Source organism: Dromiciops gliroides, chromosome 5, assembly GCF_019393635.1.
Source record: "Dromiciops gliroides isolate mDroGli1 chromosome 5, mDroGli1.pri, whole genome shotgun sequence".
NCBI classification, from domain to species: domain Eukaryota; kingdom Metazoa; phylum Chordata; class Mammalia; order Microbiotheria; family Microbiotheriidae; genus Dromiciops; species Dromiciops gliroides.
Window position 1 is genome coordinate 291,052,499 of NC_057865.1, and position 16,629 is coordinate 291,069,127.

The following is a 16,629-nucleotide window of genomic DNA, read 5'->3' on the forward strand; positions in this document are numbered from 1 at the left end:
TTGATCTTGTCCAGTGGACTCCTTTGGAGGCTGCTGAAGCCAACAGACCTTGTTTTTAAATGACACCAATCCGATTGAAATGCAGTTATCAAAATACTCTAACAAGGTTACAGAGCCCAGGTCTGAGGTCCCTCCCGTTTTCGGTGGAAACATCCTAGGTTTTAAAACCCTCTCCAGTGGTAACATTGTGTTCTAAGGTCATTCCAGCAGCAAAATTGTGTCCTAAGGCCCTTTAACATTCTTCGAACCGAAGTCTATTAGGGTTGTAACAACCAGTCCTCGCATCCTGCGTGCCTCTAGGTCTATGAGAGGTTGTTCTGGAGAAGAACTGTTTCGTCTGTCAGCCTGTCCATCAGCTTATCCATCTGTCTGTCTACCTGTCAGCCAGCCTGTGCCTCCCTCTCTTCCGCAGCTGTGGCTGACTGCCCCTCCTCCACAGCATTGTTGCCGTCACACTCCGGCTCCCCAGATGCCTCCGGTGTTTAGCTTTTTTCATATATATGAAAATGAATATTTTGATCCCCACATGCAATCCCCACACAGTGCCAGGCTCTGCCTGCCTCCCCCCTTCCCCTCACCCCTCTTCTCCAGCTCCCCCTGAACTCCCCTTGGGTTTGGTGTGTGCCTGTGTGGCAGTGACAGCTCTGGGGGATAGATCAAGGCGGCTGCATTTCAGGAAAAGAATTATTTCACTCAATTACTCTTACACACGAGCGCTGGAGTCGTGGGAGGAGGGGGAGAGCTCTCCCAACAGTTGGACAGGTTTCCCTCCGTGTGTTGGGAAATCTATCATTTCATACCGACTCCTGCGTGGCAGGTAGAGATAGGCACCTGCTGAGCTGGGGTAGGGCAGGGAAAGCTGGTGGGCTGGCGCATCGGGGCAGAGGACGCCTCTCTGTGGCTTAGAGGAACCTTGGGGAGATGAGAATTAGAATTTACTTAGAACTCAGAGGAACATTCTCAGAACTGAGTTGGATAAATTACTTTGCTTCCCTGGGCCTCATTTTCCTACTCTGAAAATGAAGGAGTTGGACCAGATGATTTGGACTCAGTTGGTGGCCCTGACTTCAGGCCCTGCTGCCTATGTTTGTGACCTGGGGTCAGTCATCTTCCTCTGAACCCTCATTTCCCTCCTCTCTAAAATGAGGGGATTGCATGACCCCTAAGATCCCTTACAATACTAAATCTATGATCTTGTGATCCATTTGTGTGACCTTGTTCAAATAACCTACCTCTCTGGGCCTCGGTTTCCTCCTCTGTTAAATGGGGAAACCGATTCAGATAAAAGATCCCTTCCAGCTCTGAATCAATGAGCCTCTATCAGACAGTGTATCCTGGCCTTTCATCTAGTATACCCATATCTTGGACATATCTAGTTATTTACATGTTGTGTTCCCCATTAGATTGTAAGCTCCTTGAGGGCAGGCACTGTTTTTACCTCTCTTTGAGTCCCTAGCACTGAGTACAGTGCCTGGAAGCTTGCAAATATTTAATGTTTGTTGACTGATATTCTATGCTACAAATGGTCCACTGAGGTATCAGAAAGAATCAGAGAAAGATTTCCAGGTTGGATGGATTCCCCCATGGAGGATCATGGGAAATCATGGAGGATTGGAATCACACAGATCGGGATGGGCACCATCACATTGTACAGAGTCTCCCTTTGTGCCTTTACATATCTTTGCCCTACAGTTCTGGAATGTTCCTCCCTCCTACCTCAGAGATCCTCTGGCTTCCTTCCAAGCATGGTTCACTTATTGCCTCCTATCAGAGAACTTTTCTAACTCCCCTGCTCTCAGCCCTCTCTCCCTCTTGAAATCACTTTCTGTGATCACTCGGTCCATGTGTCATATTGGCTATCTTAGGTACCCATTGTCTTCTCTTCCTGTCTCCATCCTCAAAACTTCTTGGGAGCAAAGGCTGCCATTTTGTTTTTGTTTCTGTATCCCCTACTCCAAGCATGGTGCCTGATACATTGAGCTTGCCTCATAAATGTTGAATTGAAAGGAATTTACAAATGAAGAAACTGAGGTTCAGGGAGTGTATCATCTTGCACCAGGTCACACAACTAGTTAATGGCCAAGTCAGGCCAAGATGTCAGGTCTCTTGGCCTCTATCTCTCCTTTGGATCACTAGACTTATGTTGTAAATATAGCCATGGGACTTGGAATTTAAAGAAGCCTTTGAATAAATTGTGTACTTACTGTGTACCAGGAACTCTGCTAGGCCTTGTGGATGCAAGGACAAGAGCCACCCACCCCTGACCTTAAGGAATTTACTTTCTGTAGGGGGAGATGACACATAGAGAAGAGTTGTGGCAAGAGACACATTTTCCCTTTTTGAAAAATTGAAGTCGATCAGAGAGTTTATTGTGCATCTACATTGGTAGGTGTTCTACCCCATTTTCTTCTCTGTCAGAATCTCATCTTTTATATCATCAGCATTTTCTTCCTGAGACCTTCCATCACTGACTTTCCTCTGTAGGATATTAGGTCATGGGACCCAATTTTTCTCTGAAATCTTGGCCATGAGTATTTCCCCAAACTAGGGCATGTGCCAAACTATTGCTTTTCCCTTCATAATTGATAGCAAAGTTTAGTTAGAAAGATAACTTCTTCCCCAGGTGCTGTGCTAGGAAGGTCTAAGGGTTTTTTTGTTTGTTTGTTTGTTTGTGGGGCACAGGGTCACACAGCTAGTAAGTGTCAAGTGCCTGAGGCCGAATTTGAACTCAGGTCTTCCTGAATCCAGGGCCGGTGCTCTATCCACTGCGCCACCTCGCTGCCCCCAAGGTCTAAGGTTTTAAGGAATAGAGACAAAACCTTAGAGTCAGTTGATCGAACTACGCTGTTTATTGGGAAAAGCAAACTTCTTTTGGGTATGCTTTCCCATCGAGGAAGAATATGAGAAAAAGTGTGGCTCTTCCTTCCTCATTGCTCCCTGGTGGGCTTTTGTCTGTCCTGGGAAAGCTGGCTTAGTGGATGCAATGTTGGGCTTGGAGGTAGGAGGAGTTGGGTTCAAATCATGCTTCAGATGCTTTTTGCCTATGTGGCTTTGGGAAAGGCATTTAATCTCCCTCAGCCTCAGTTTCCTAATCTGTAAAATGAGGACATTGTACTCAATGGCCCCTTCCAGTTTCAAATCTGCGATTCTAAGAAACGTGGGCCCACTTGCAGCGGCCCCCAAGAAACCAGCTATTTCAACTGCCCCATCTTTGTGTTTTTCTTTGTTGTCATTCTTTTAAAATCTATGAAGACTTTGCCTAGGGCTCTTGGTGCTCTCAGGGTTTTTCAGAGAAAGCCCTTTCCCTTCACAGCCCCATTTCCATTTCCCCATTTTCCATCCCCGGTTTGGAGACGGGCCTCTCAGCCACAGATGGCTGCGTGAGGGCTGCTAACGGATTCCCCTGAGGATCCTTTTCCCCCTTAGCCCAGATTTCCACCCATAAGCGTCTCTGGGCAGCCCGCCTCCCCTTGCTGGACCTCAGATTCCACAGCTGTGAGATGGGGAGGCTGGATCGCCTGACGTCCGGGGGCTCTTCCAGCATGAAATCCGTGCTGTCAGATCAGCCGGTTGGCCGGTCTTCTTTGATCTTCCCACTAGCGTGCCTCCGAGGTCCCTCCCGGCTCCAAATCTGAGATCAGCGTTTCTATGATCTTTAATCTGAGGGTCTTGAAAAGCCAGTTATTGCAGCCATCGCCTCCCCAGGATTGGTAGGCAGGGGAGCTGGCTTCTAGGCTGACTGTTGCCACTGGCGAAACTCGTTCTCCTTGAGCCTCAGTTTTCCCCTCCACAGAATGGGCACAGTTCTCCCTGCCTTACCCACCACCCTGTAGCATGGAGAAGCCTGCACAAGGCACAGCCGACAAACTTCTGCCCCGTGTTGGAGCCGGCTTTGAGAGACACAGAGATGCTCACAACCTTCGTGTCCTCGTGGCTTGGGCTCAGATGGTGAGACTGGTGTCAGGTTGGGGAGATGAGGTTTGTAGAAATCCAGGAAGTGAGAATTCTAGCTCAGGCTCTGACAACAACTGGCTGTGTGACCCTTTCCCTCTCTGGGCGTCAATCAATCACCTCTTCTCCAAGATAGCTTCTGAGGCACTGTGTCAGAGTGGAAAGAGCCCTGGGCCTGGAATCAGGGCCTGGGTTCAAATCCTACCTATTGTAAAGAACCATGTGACCATGGGCAAATCACTTAGCCTTCCTGGGCCTCAGTTCCTTATGTGTAAAATGAAGAGGTTGGACTGGGTAGGCTCCAAGGTCCTTTCCAGTTCATAATCTAGGGTTCTGTGAATGAGAGAGCCGGGTTCAAATCCTGTATCTGATGCTTAGCATCTATGTGACCTTGGTAAGTCACCTCAACTCCCTGGGCCTCAGTTTCCCTATTTGTAAGAGAAAGTGATTGGATTGGGTGGCCTTTGGGGTCTCTTGCAGCTCTGGATCTAGGGTTCTATGCATGTGGCAAATTCTCCATGGTCCCTTTTGTGATGTGAGGTGGGGGATTCCTAACTGTTTGAATGCAGACAGTGGCAGGCCCTGCAGCTGGAGGGGGCTAAAGTTGGGCCAGGGGTAGGGTCCTCACTGTGCACACTTCTACACTGAGCACAAGCAGGCTTCAGACCCTCCTTCATTCAGTTCCGGCCTCTTTGCCTCCCTAGTAGTACAGATAATTGAGTGGGGGAAACCAAGTTGCCTTTGCTCACCTGGGGTCAGCAGCTGGGGCAGGCTTGATTTAGGGCCTCAGTCAAATCCCCTAGGGCATGATGCTCATCAGACAATAGACTGATCCAAACCTGGGCATGTCCTAAATGAGACTGAGCTGCTGCATTGACATCTGGTGCCACACCGAGAAGAGAGTGCCAGCAGAGAGCCTACCTGCCTGTTTCTTTTCTCACTAAATGTTTGGATGCCAATCAGTCTCAGTAGCAGCAGGGAATAGGAGTATACTCCAGACTACCAACCAGCTCCTGGATTCTTGTCAGAAGCAAAAGTTTCTCCGGGCCCCCAACAGGCCCCTCCCCACATCTGTGAGGTTTCTGTGCGTGTCTGTCAGAGGCCAAACCCTTTGGTGGTGGATGGACAGGCCACCCTTGCTGGGGGATATCAGACCACACGTGGCCAACATGACATCTGGGAGCTGGAAGGACGTGGGCTCCGATCCAGACTCTGCCATTTCCCGTCTCTGTGACCTTGGACAAGTCTCTTCTCTCCATTTCTAAAATGAGATGATTGGACTGGCTGCTCTATGGAAGGCCCCTTCCAGCTCTTCAGTTCTGATCTCTCTCAATATTTTTAGGGATCATGATAGGGACCGGACCCATGATTTTATTAGCATAGAGCACTCCTAGATGACAGAACTCTCTTCACCAAGGAATGTTGACACCTTCTCTCTGCAATGTAGAGAATTGTCCAGAATGATGAGAGATGGACGCCCGCCCTGTCCAGGGTTCACACTGGGCATGAGCAATCCCATCGTATTTATTTCTGTGTGCCCCCTCCCCCATTGGAAGCACAGGCTTTAGATCGTGTCTTATTTGCATTCCTTCCAATGCCCAAGAAGTTCCTTATGCTTTGGGGGGTAGGGTTGCAGACCTGGGATTTCATCAGTATTCGGAACTCCCTACATAGAAATGCCTTCTATCAATGCAGGTGCATACATACCTGTCTGTAATGTATAGTCTTAGAGGGCTAGTTCCCTGAGGCCCTGAGAGGTTAAATTATACATCTGCGAGGTGTCTAGACCTGAACTAGCTCTTACTGCCTTGGGGCCAGCCCACTCTGAGCTATGTACAGTTCTGTGTGGCATCCTAGAGTGGGAAGCTGGGCATGGTGGGCAGAGCATGGACCTGGAGTGAGGAAAACCTGAGTTCAAAACTAGCCTTAGACAAGTTAGTGTGACCCTGGGCCAAGTCGCGGAATTGCCACCAACCCAGTTTCTTCATCTATAAAATGGAAATAATAATAACATTCACATTCCAAGGTTTTTGTGAGGGTAGAATAAAGAATCTTTCTAAAGTATTTTGAGAACCTTAAAGTGTAATGTAAGTGCTAGCTATGATGGTGGAATATGACTGAGAGTCAGAAGACCTGGATTTTAGTCCTGGTTCAGCTACTAAACATTGGTGTGACCTTGGAGCAGTCATTTCCACTCTAGGCTTTCATTTCTTTATCTTCAGCACGGTTGTAGATGATCTGGTCTAGGTGTTATCTGAGCCCTTTTCTAGTGTCTGAACCTCATTCTACCCCCTTGCTGTCTGCCCTCACTCTCTTTCTCTCCATCTTTCTCTGCAGGATGGTAGAATATTCTCTGGACCTTCAGAACATCAATCTGTCGGCCATCCGAACAGTTCGAGTCCTGAGGCCCCTCAAAGCCATCAACCGAGTCCCCAGTAAGTCATCCCCAGTCTGACACTCACCTTCCCTGACCAGCTCTCTGAAGGGATGAGATTGGAAGGAAATAGGCCTTCCTAGATTGTATGTGGGGCATAGTAAACTCACATTCTGTGTCGTGTAAAGATGTGGTTGCACAGGGAGCTCACCAGCCTGCTTAGCTCTGTTAGTGCTGCTACTGGGATTTAGAGTTGGAAGGGATTTCTGAGTTTGATCCTCTAGTTTTACAGAAGGAAGGAAGGAAACAGAGGAAACTGAGGCTTTGGCTGAGGGACAAAAATGCATAAAATCTGGCTATGAAGGGGGAAACTGGACTGTGGGGAGGGGACATCCCAGTCTTCCTGCAGGAGTGTGAGATATCCCACTCACCCCCTTCTCTCTGCCTGAAATTCAGAGGTGGATTTGATGGAAGTGATGAGTGAGGAGGGAAGGTCAGGGCCCTGCTGGGAAGAACCACTGATTCTCAGGGATGGGGGGACACTTTGAAATCATTTCATCTACTTTCCTCCTGTCTGTCCTTTATGATATAGATGAAGCCTTGAGGCCCAGAGAGGGCATGTGAGTTACCTAAGGTCACACAGCCAATTCTACAACAGGAAGCATCTGGGCTCAGGAGGTGCCAATTCAGTCCTGGAAGGGATGAGAAGGGAGAGCATTCGTGGCAGGGGAGTGGGGAGACAGCCCCCCTAAGGTGTAGAGACATGGGATGTTGCATGTGATGCCAGCCTACCTGGACTAGAGAGTGCCTGAAGGGGATTAATGTGGATCAGGGTGTGCTCAGGCCCATCACTCCTAATCCATACCTATGTGACCGGCCCAGAAAGCAAGGTTGTGGCCAGCTCGGGAAAGGCCTAAAACACCAAAGAGAAGGGTTGGTCTTTGCTCATAGAGGTGAGAGAGTCTCATGGTTAGGCCTGTGCTGGAGGACTCTCACCTTGGCAGCTGCGGGGAGATGGATCAGAGACGCCGAGAGCTGCTTCAGGGAGACCAGTGAGGAGGCGACTGTGACAGGCCGGGTGAGAGCTGACCAGAGCTGGACTAGGAGAGTGCAGAGAAGGGGACAGACCTTTGGGTGCATGTCTACCAGCCCTCAGGGGCTGGCCCAGCAGGGGCTGCATTCTGGGAAATGGGCAGCAAGTGCATGTTTATACAACATGGCGAGGAGCATCAAGGAGGGCTTCATGGCTGAGGCGGCCCTTGAGATGGGCCTTGAAGGATGAGAAAGATGGAGCTGTGGAAGGAATGTATTCTGTTGTTGCTGTTGTTTAATCTAATTAGTTGTGTCTGACTCCCCATGACCCCATTGGGGGTTTTCTTAGGAGAGATACTGGAGCGGTTTGCCATTTCCTTCTCCTGCTCATTTAACAGAGAGGAAACTGAGACAGGCAGGTTTAAGTGGGGGGGGTGTCCTGAGGGGCCACAGGATTGAGGGTGTCCTGAGGGGGCACAGGATATGGGGGGCAGTCAGGGGGCACAGGATTGGAGGTGGTCTGAGAGGGCATAGGATTAGGGGTGGTCTGAGGGGCACAGGATATAGGGGGCAGTGAGGAGACACAGGATTGGGGATGGTCTGAGGGGCCACAGGATTGGGGGTGGTCTGACAGGGCACAGGACATGGGGGGCAGTCCAGAGGCATAGGATTGGGCCAGGGACTGGAAAACACACAGACACTCCTAGACACACAGACACTGTGGAGGGAGTGCTGAGTGTGGACTGAGCAGGGCAGGCACTTCAGGATGCATGGACACACAGAGAGCAGACAGATCCAGAACCACAGTGGTGAGAGCAAGGAGTTCAGTGTCTGAGATATGGGGTGGGATCCTTCATCCTGTGCCGTTAGGCAGTGTGATGTGGAACAAGTCTCCTCACCTCTCGGAACCTCAGTTTCGCCATCCATTAAATGGGAACAGAAGAATCTTTGCAGTCTTTACTTCAAAGGGTGTTATAGAAATGGGGTGGGATGAGATATTCACTCCCAGGCATACAAAGACAGACTTAGCAGGCAGGGACTGAGGGCAGCAGAGACCAAGGGGCACAGATACCATGGAGACCCCCACATCCTTGCACCTGCAGAGGCCCGGATTGTGGTTTGGAGGTGACAGGCTCCTCCTCCATCCCCTGCTATCCTTGGGACCTCAGAATGTTCATCAAACTGGAGGCAGGTGGTTTGGTCAGAGGAGGCCTGGGTGGGGGATGGGATGCCAATGGCAGGGCTCTTCCTCTCAGCCGTGGCTGTGGCCCTGGACCAGGCTTGGATGTGTGACCACCCTGGCTGCTGTCCCCAGGGGGGCCTTCCTGCTGCTTTCCTCTCCCACCCTCCATTCTCCCTCAGCCCCTGCAGAGTTCAGGATGAGATTCAGAGGCCTGGGGCAGAGCGGGAAACTGAGGCAGTCCTGTGAGGGGAAGTAACTTGCCCCAGGTCACACAGGTTGTGTCGGGCAGGATTCAAACCCAGACCTTCTGACTACAGCCAGTGAGAGTCCAGTTCTCACAGAATGACTATTCTGGTCCTCTGGGGAAAAGACTTCCTGTTACATCTCTGATGTGGAGTGTTAGGTTCTGGCTCTCGAGGTATGACCTTGGGCAAGTCATTTCCCTTCCTCTGGCCTCAGTTTCTTACTCTGTAACTGAGGGCATCGGACTTGATGCTTGCTCTGGTGCTTTCCAGCTCTAGGATTCTGGACCTTGGTGGCTGCCAGGAATCCCTGTGGTCGCTAATCCAGCCATTTAAGTATGAAAGGCACTTTGGGGGTTTTTAATAAGAAACTAGGACATTTGTTGCGAGAGGCCAGAGGCAGAATAATCCATCTCTCTTCCCCAGCCTGTTCCTCCTAAGCTCCTTCTCCCTGGAATGGTTTGCATTCCAGGAGCCCAGGGGAGGCCAGAGGGCAACTCAAGGCAGTGGGGGAGGTCACCATGGGCCTCTGGAAAGGGCCTCTCATTCTCCCCTTTCATCAGATCAAAGGTCATTCAGAACATGAGAACATAAAATATTAGGCTATAGGATGTCAGAGCTGGGAGGGGCCTTAGAACAGGGAATGTCAGAGCTGGGAGGGCCCTAGAACAGGGCATGTCAGGTCTGGAAGGGGTCTTAGAACAGGGGATATCAGAGCTGGGAGGGACCTTAGAACAGGGGATGTCAGGGCTGGAAGGGGCCTTAGAACAGGGGATATCAGAGCTGGGAGGGAGCTGAGAACAGGGAGTGACAGAACTGGGAGGAAGCTCAGAAAAGATGATTTTAAAGCCCAGAGAGATCTCCAAATCATAAAACCCAATCCTTTTATTTTAAAAATGGGAAAACTGAGGCCTAGAGAGGGCATGTGACTTGCCCAGTCTCCCATTGTAAATATGTGACAAATTCAGGACTAGAGCTCAGGTTTTCTGGGTCCAAAGACCCCTCCTTCCTATGGTGTCCTCTGTCCCTACTCCCCAGGCTTTGCTCACCCCATGGCTTCCCAGGTGGGGTTTGGGGGGCTATAATAGAACAACTCACCTTTCTCTAGCACTTTGTGCTTTCCTGATCCTGGCCTTGTGAGGAAGGTACTGCAGCTGTGATTATCTCCATTTCATAGATAAGGAAGCTGATGCTGAGGGAGGGAGAGGGACTCCTCCAGGTCACAGGGCTAGGACACGTCTCAACCAAAATTCCAATCCACATCCTTTTGATTTTAGGCATCCATTTCAGCAACTCCAAATCATTTCACAGGCCCCAGTGCTGTTAGCTCTTGGATCAATTCTCAGAATACCCGAGTAGCAGGGAACTCGGGGGTCATCCAGCCTGCCCTCTCACTTGAAAGAGAAGGAGATGAAATGATTTGCCAAAGGCCATGGAAGCGGGAAGCAGGATTTGAACCCAGGTGCTCTGAGTCATCACTTCTGCAGATCAAACTGCCTACAGTCCTAATGCTCGTGAATATCAAAGTCAGAACCAGGAACCAGGTCCTCGGACCCCCAGCCTGTCTGTTTGCTTTGATGCCACACTCTCCCTTTTGTGCTCATGCCTTACGGAGGTGCTGCGTGTACATTCCCTACAAGACTGACCCAGAATTCTTGTACTGCGATGGATGTGGTTGGTAATTACCAGATAAATGAAACTGACTTAAAATACTATGGTGGCCCCAGAGAGTGGGGGAGGGAGGGAGGGAGGGAGGAAGGGAGATGGAGAGAGAGAGGGAGAGAGAGAGAAATGGAGGGGAGGGGGAGAGACAGAGAGACCGAGACAGAGACAGAGAGAGAAAGAGACACAGAGAGAGACACAGAGAGAGAGAGAGAGGTCCCTTCACCCCAAAGCCAGATGGCCCCTTCCTCATACCTGAGCCAGGGCCTCTTCTTTGGTATCCTGAGCAAGTGGGCAGCCAGCTCCGCAGGCAGACTTCCAATGTTATCCACTGTGATCCTTCCCCCACATTCTTACCCACCACTATTTTCACTGTTGATTTCTGCCCACGATTTACTATTCTACATTAGAGTCAGCCCCAGAAATCAGTGGGGAACAGCAAGCAAACATCTTGGTATTATTGCTTGACCCTTGGAGAAAGAAGGACACTATTAAAAAGCTAAATATACACTGAAAAGCAGACTATTAGGAATGGTTCTTCAAAGCAGTATTTACCAGGTAGTGATCTAATTTCCAGAGTCTGAGTGTCCTCTTGAAAAGTGGGTAGGATAACCTTCAGACTAGAATAACCCTTCTTCTTCCCTACTTGTCTCTTCCTCTTAAAGACTCATCACAGAAACCCAACCAACCAACATTTCTTAAGCACCTACTGTGTGCCAGGTTCTGTGTCAAGCAGTTGGATTGGATATGTAAAGATTTATAGCTAGCATGCATTGGCACCTACTATGTGCCAAGTTCTGTGTTAAGCATTGGGGTTGGAGATACAAAGATTTATAGCTGACTTGAGGGGCTACCTAGTCCAACCTCCCCTCTCACTTTTCAGATGAGGAAACAGATCAAGAGGTTAAGTCACTTGCCTAAGGTCATACTGCTAATAAATGGTTTTTTAAAAAGACTGGATTTGAACCCAGGTCCTCTGAATCTCCCTCCAGAGTTCTCTCCACTGTATCACATTGTCTTTCATCACAAGAAATTTGTCTTCAGTTGGGCCAGAGAGTTAGACCTCTAGCCCCCTGAACTCCTGGGGCCAGTATATGGAGGACGAGGGAGAATATAACCAGCCTGCGTGCCCCCAAGCTCTTGCTCCTAAAATGCTGCCCCAGGAACTAGGGTGTGGCAGAAGCCTTGGGTTGGGAGTCCAGATGCCTAACCCTGGCACTGCTACTAACTCACTGTGACCTTGGGCAATTACTTTCCCCTCTTTCCCCCAGATATCCCCAGCAGCTACAAATAGCAATGATTCGAGGCTTCAGTCCCCATCCTTGAAGAAAGACCAAAGAAATTCTGCAATGCAGACTCTGCCTCTCCTGCTGTTTATTTGGGCCAGCATCACCAGAGTCCCAGCAGGCTTAGGGAGAGTAGGCTGGGTTACCCTCCAGCAAGTTTTTCAACCGCCCCTCCTTCCCCCTCCCTCCCCTCCTGCCTTCTCCTTTCCCCTTTCTTTGCCCCCTCCTTTCTGGGACTTTAGCAGAGAACACAAATGAATAATAACTACAAGAGCTGATCATTTACAGCACTTTAAAGTTGACCCAGGATCCACACCCATTCCTTCTAGTGATCAGCACAGTGCCCCAGTGAAGGGGGCATCCTTGAAGCCTTCAGCCGGTGGGATTTCCTATGATGAGGATAGGCTTCCAAACTAGAGTTTAGGTGCATAAGACCATAGGGTGAGAGGTGGAGCAAGGGGCCACTTAGTCTAACCCCTTCACTTGATAGACTCAGAAACTGAGACCCAGAGTCTCAATTTGTTTGTCCAAAGTCACACAGCTTAAGTGTCTGAGATGAAATTCGAACCCAGGTTTTCCCGAGCTCCAGCCCCAGTGCTCTGAATAACTCCCTACAGGAGCTCTTTGGTCCTTGCTCCCTCTCCCCTTTGGATCTGTCCCCTCAGCCTCAGGCCGTCCAGGGAAGGGTGTGGTTGGTTGCTGTGCCACTGATGTTAGGCCTGGTGCTGAAGGACAGCTCATCCCTCCAAGATGGCGGCAGGTTCTCTTCCCTGCCCTCTCTTGAGCATCATGGTGGAGCGGTGACAGGGCTGGGAGTCTCACCTCAGATAGTCACTCTCTAGGTGACCCTGGGCAAGCAAGGCCCTCACTTGAGGGGGTTGGGCTGGATGGGCCCTTCCAGCTCTGGATTTATGCTACATTTATCATAGCTAGACTGTGTCCAGAGCACAGGCTGGAGGAGAGGGAAAGTCTAGATGAGACACAGACACAGTTCCTGGCTTCCTGGAGCTTACCATCTAGTAGGGGGAGTGAGAAACATACACAGATAACCGGGATATCTAAATATAATGTGATAGGTACCAAACCAAGAGCCGAGTGAAGCAGAAAGGGCATGGAGCGGGGAGGGGGAGAATCTTGGAGGGAGGGGAAGGAGCTGGAGCTGGGCTTTAAAGATGGGCAGAGTTTGTCAGGCTCTGAGGGCACTCACAGGGACAGCATGTGTGAGGTCTTCCTGGGCCTTATCACTACCTCAGGAGGAACTGGTTGGGTTAGGGTGGTGGGAAGGAGAATACCAACTAGAGCCTGGGTATCTCCAACTGGGGAAATCTTCCTAATGGTCCCACCTGAGGTCCCCCAACAGCCTTCTGTGTGTCCCCAGATCCCTGCCCACCTCCCCAAACCACCCAGACTCGTTTGTATCACAGCTGTTTGGGGGTTCCAGAGCTGCAGCCTCCTTCTAATCCTCATGGTTTTGTAGATCTTGAGTGGAGAAGGGGTGAGGGGTGGTTGGCAGAGAGGAAGGGGGCTTCCTGGGTTCCCCTGTCCTTGCTCCAGCCTCTGACCAGATATTTAGACCAAGAATGCTGCGACCGCACCCCCACGATCCCTCCTGGGCTCACCTGGCTTTCCTTCTCCTCCCCGGCTCTGCAGCCCCAACTCTCCCCATGTGAGAAAACACCACATTGCCAGCTGGAGCTCTGGGTTTTCTTCCCGTCAACGCCTTTGAAATCTCTTCCACAGTTTGGCATGGCTAGCTCTTCACACTTTCTCTGGATTTTGCTTATTTATACCAGTTTGTTAGGATTCATCGACTCCCAGGCTCCCAGGACGTCAGGGCTTAGACATTCTCTAGTCTATTCCTCTCACTCCCTGGGCATAAGAACTGGTGCCCAGGAAGGAGAAGTGACTTGGCTTGTAAGGGAGAGTCAGAGTTCAGGCTCAGATCTTCTGCATCAAATCCAGCCCACTTCCCACCATGCTTCACTACCCTCTCAGTATTCTTGCCCTATTATAATTCTTGCAGCAGGGAATCCAAGCTACCCCTTGGGTTCCTTCTGCTCCAACCAACTCTAGATCTTCAGGGGCTCTGGGAAAAATCAACTCTACTTCCTTCCCTCCCTATATTTCCCCTCCTTCCTTTGGAGACATCTTTGCCTCCTAAACAGCCCCATGAAACTCCCCTTTCTCCTTTCCTGCCCCTTCCCCACTTCTTCATGATCTTCTATATGGTCTCCTTTAAGCACAGGACCAAGAGAGCATCAAACATCCAAGCAAAAGACCTCAATTCCATTCCCCATTCCGCTATCAAATGGCTGCGTGGTCTTGGGCAAGTCACTCAACTTTTCCAGGCCTCAATTTCCTTATCTGTAACTCCTATTGTTATGTCAGAGAGCTAAGGGAGGCATCTGGGAGCATTGGCAATGGGGAACCTCAGAGCTAGTGTTTGGTGTGGTGGTCTTTTAAGGGTCATGACCTCTTTCTACTTTTCTCAGAGGGAGAAGGAAGTAGCCTGAACATCATAAGGTCAGTGGACTCTGCTGTACCATTAAGAGCCAGTTATTTTTTCTTCCTGTGTAGCCAGTGCTAGGGTTGCTTTCAGAAGGTCATCCAATCAGAAAAGAACAAAGAAATGATGATCTCCTTGTCCTCTACCCTGGCCAGTCCCCATCTGGAAGATGGTGTTTAGTTCTGGGCAAAGATATTTAGAAGCTCAAAGGTGTCCTAAGACAGGATCATGAGAATCATAGATTTAGAGCTAAAAGGGGCCTTAGTCCAAGCTCTTTGTTCCACAGATGGGAAGAGTAGACTCAGAGCAACCAGGATGGTGAAGAGCCTTGAGATCAGGGGCCCTTTGATATGAGTCTCAGGCAAAGCATGATAGCCATTTCCCTGTATGTGGAGGGCTGCTCTATGGAGGAAGGATTAACCTTGTTTTGTATGGCCCCAAGGGCAGAACTAGGAACACGGGGGAGAAGTTTCAGAGGCAGATTTCAGATTGACACAAGGACACAGTTACTAGCTATTCAAGCTACCACACAGTGGAATGGGCTGCCTCTAGAGGTAATGAGTTCTCTGTCATGGGAGGTGTTCAAACAGAAGCTACATAGCCACATGTCGGGGATAATAAGGATGGGATTCCTGCTCAGATCCACACCAGACAAGGTCTTTTCACCTGGATTTGTGATTTTGAGAGTCTGTGGTTGGGAGGGGGTGGGGGATGGAGCCAGAGGCTGAGCATCGAGCAGCAGGGGAGGGATGGCTGTTGGCATCTTCTTCCCACAATGCCTTTGGAGCTTCTCCTCCACTCCCAGGCTCTCCCTGTTAGTGCAGCTGCCCTTCTTAATGAGAGAGAATGGCTCAATCACCCCCAGAAGGGCTTTCCTAAGTGGGACAGCAGCCAAGAGGAAGAAAAGGGAGGGGGACAGAAGGAGGAAGGAAAGGAGCTGAAATGGAGTGGAACGTATGGTGATGGGCCTTCAGCTTTCTGGAAGAGATTCAGTGATGGTGAGGGGGGAGGGCGGAGTGTTGAGGGAGAACATCTGGCCCCAGCATCTGGTTCAGCACCAAGGACAGAGACAGGGAAAGAACAGCTGTGCCCAAGTAGGGAGAGAGGTAGAGGTAGGGGGTGGGTTGTGTCGTGCATGGAGTATTGGGTTTGGAGCCAGAGGACCTGCCTTTAACACCTACTAAGGGCAACACAGTGGCCTACTGCCTTTTTTGGGACCCTGGGCAAGTCATTTCCTTTCTCTGTACAAACAGGGGAAGTGGACATTTCTGGCATGGTGCAGAGAAGGGAGTACCTTAGCAAGGAGGAAGGGGCCAGTCGCCAGTCTGGAACTGAGGGAACTTGTCCCAAAAAAGCCTAAGGGGGCTCAGGTGGCTTCCCCTAACTCAATAATTTGGGGGTAATATCACCTCAGTAACTAGAATCAGGGTACAGTGCTGTAACAGGCCACTCTGTCATGAATCCCCCCCCTTTTGTGGTTGGGAGGGGGTGGGATGTGGTTGGGAGGTTCAGGTGGATGGAGAGTCTAGTGGGATCCTGATAACAATCACAGAATTATCGATTGATGATTGGTCATGTAGTCTAACTCTCTCACTCTACAGAGAGGAAAAAGAGGCCCAGTAAGGTGAAGTGACTCTCCCAAGGTCACACAGGTGTGAAGTCACAAAACTAGTGTTTGAAATTAGGTCCTGTGGCTCTGAGTTCATCATTTTCTCTATGACACCCCCCCCCCCCCGCCCCGCCTCTGACGGTCTTGACCTGGGCATTTATCCCAAATTGTATTTGTTTCAAGGTTATTTCATGTCTATCAACAAACCAGTCCATCCTATTGAGTACCAAGTGAGTAGTGAGGGCAGAATGGTTCTGTGAAAGGGGTTCTGCATCTGGATACAGAGGACCTGGGTTCAAATTCTGGTTGCTACCTGTTAGCCATATGACTTTGGGAGAGTCACTTCATCCTCCTGCACCTCAGTTTCCTCTGTCCTAAAATAAGGGGCTAGGATTAGATGACTTCCAAAGTCACTTTCAGCTCCAGGTTCTGAAAGCTGCCCCAAGGACTTGAAGGGAAAGTGGAGATTATCTGCTTCTCCTTTGGGGGATGGTGGGCAGAGCTAAAGAGGAGACGTCTTTGTGGGGACATCATCCCTGTCTGCAGAAATCTGAAGAACTGTCATGGGGAAGAGGAAATAGACCAGTGGGTGGGAGCTCTCTGGCACAGCCGAGCTATCTAACAATAGAACAGTCCGCCTCTGGAGGACCCCGTGAGCACCCCAGTGTTGGAGGTGTTGGAGCCCAGGCTGGCTGGCCAGCCATCCTGCAGGAGCCCTGTAGAGGGCGTCCTGTAGGGCTGGGGGGAGATGGGGGTGGGGAGGGACGGTGATCTCCAGCTTCCC

At 50.2% G+C, this 16,629-nt stretch overlaps 1 protein-coding gene across 4 annotated transcripts in view; it reads left to right on the forward strand.

Moving 5' to 3' along the window:
* CACNA1I (calcium voltage-gated channel subunit alpha1 I) overlaps positions 1-16,629 on the forward strand; it is a 226,568-nt gene that overhangs the window by 102,249 nt on the left and 107,690 nt on the right. For all 4 annotated transcript variants that reach the window (XM_043966183.1, XM_043966184.1, XM_043966185.1 and 1 more), the window contains exon 5: positions 6,289-6,386. In XM_043966183.1, coding sequence (XP_043822118.1) covers positions 6,289-6,386 — 98 coding nt within the window. The remainder of the gene's footprint in view (positions 1-6,288; positions 6,387-16,629) is intronic.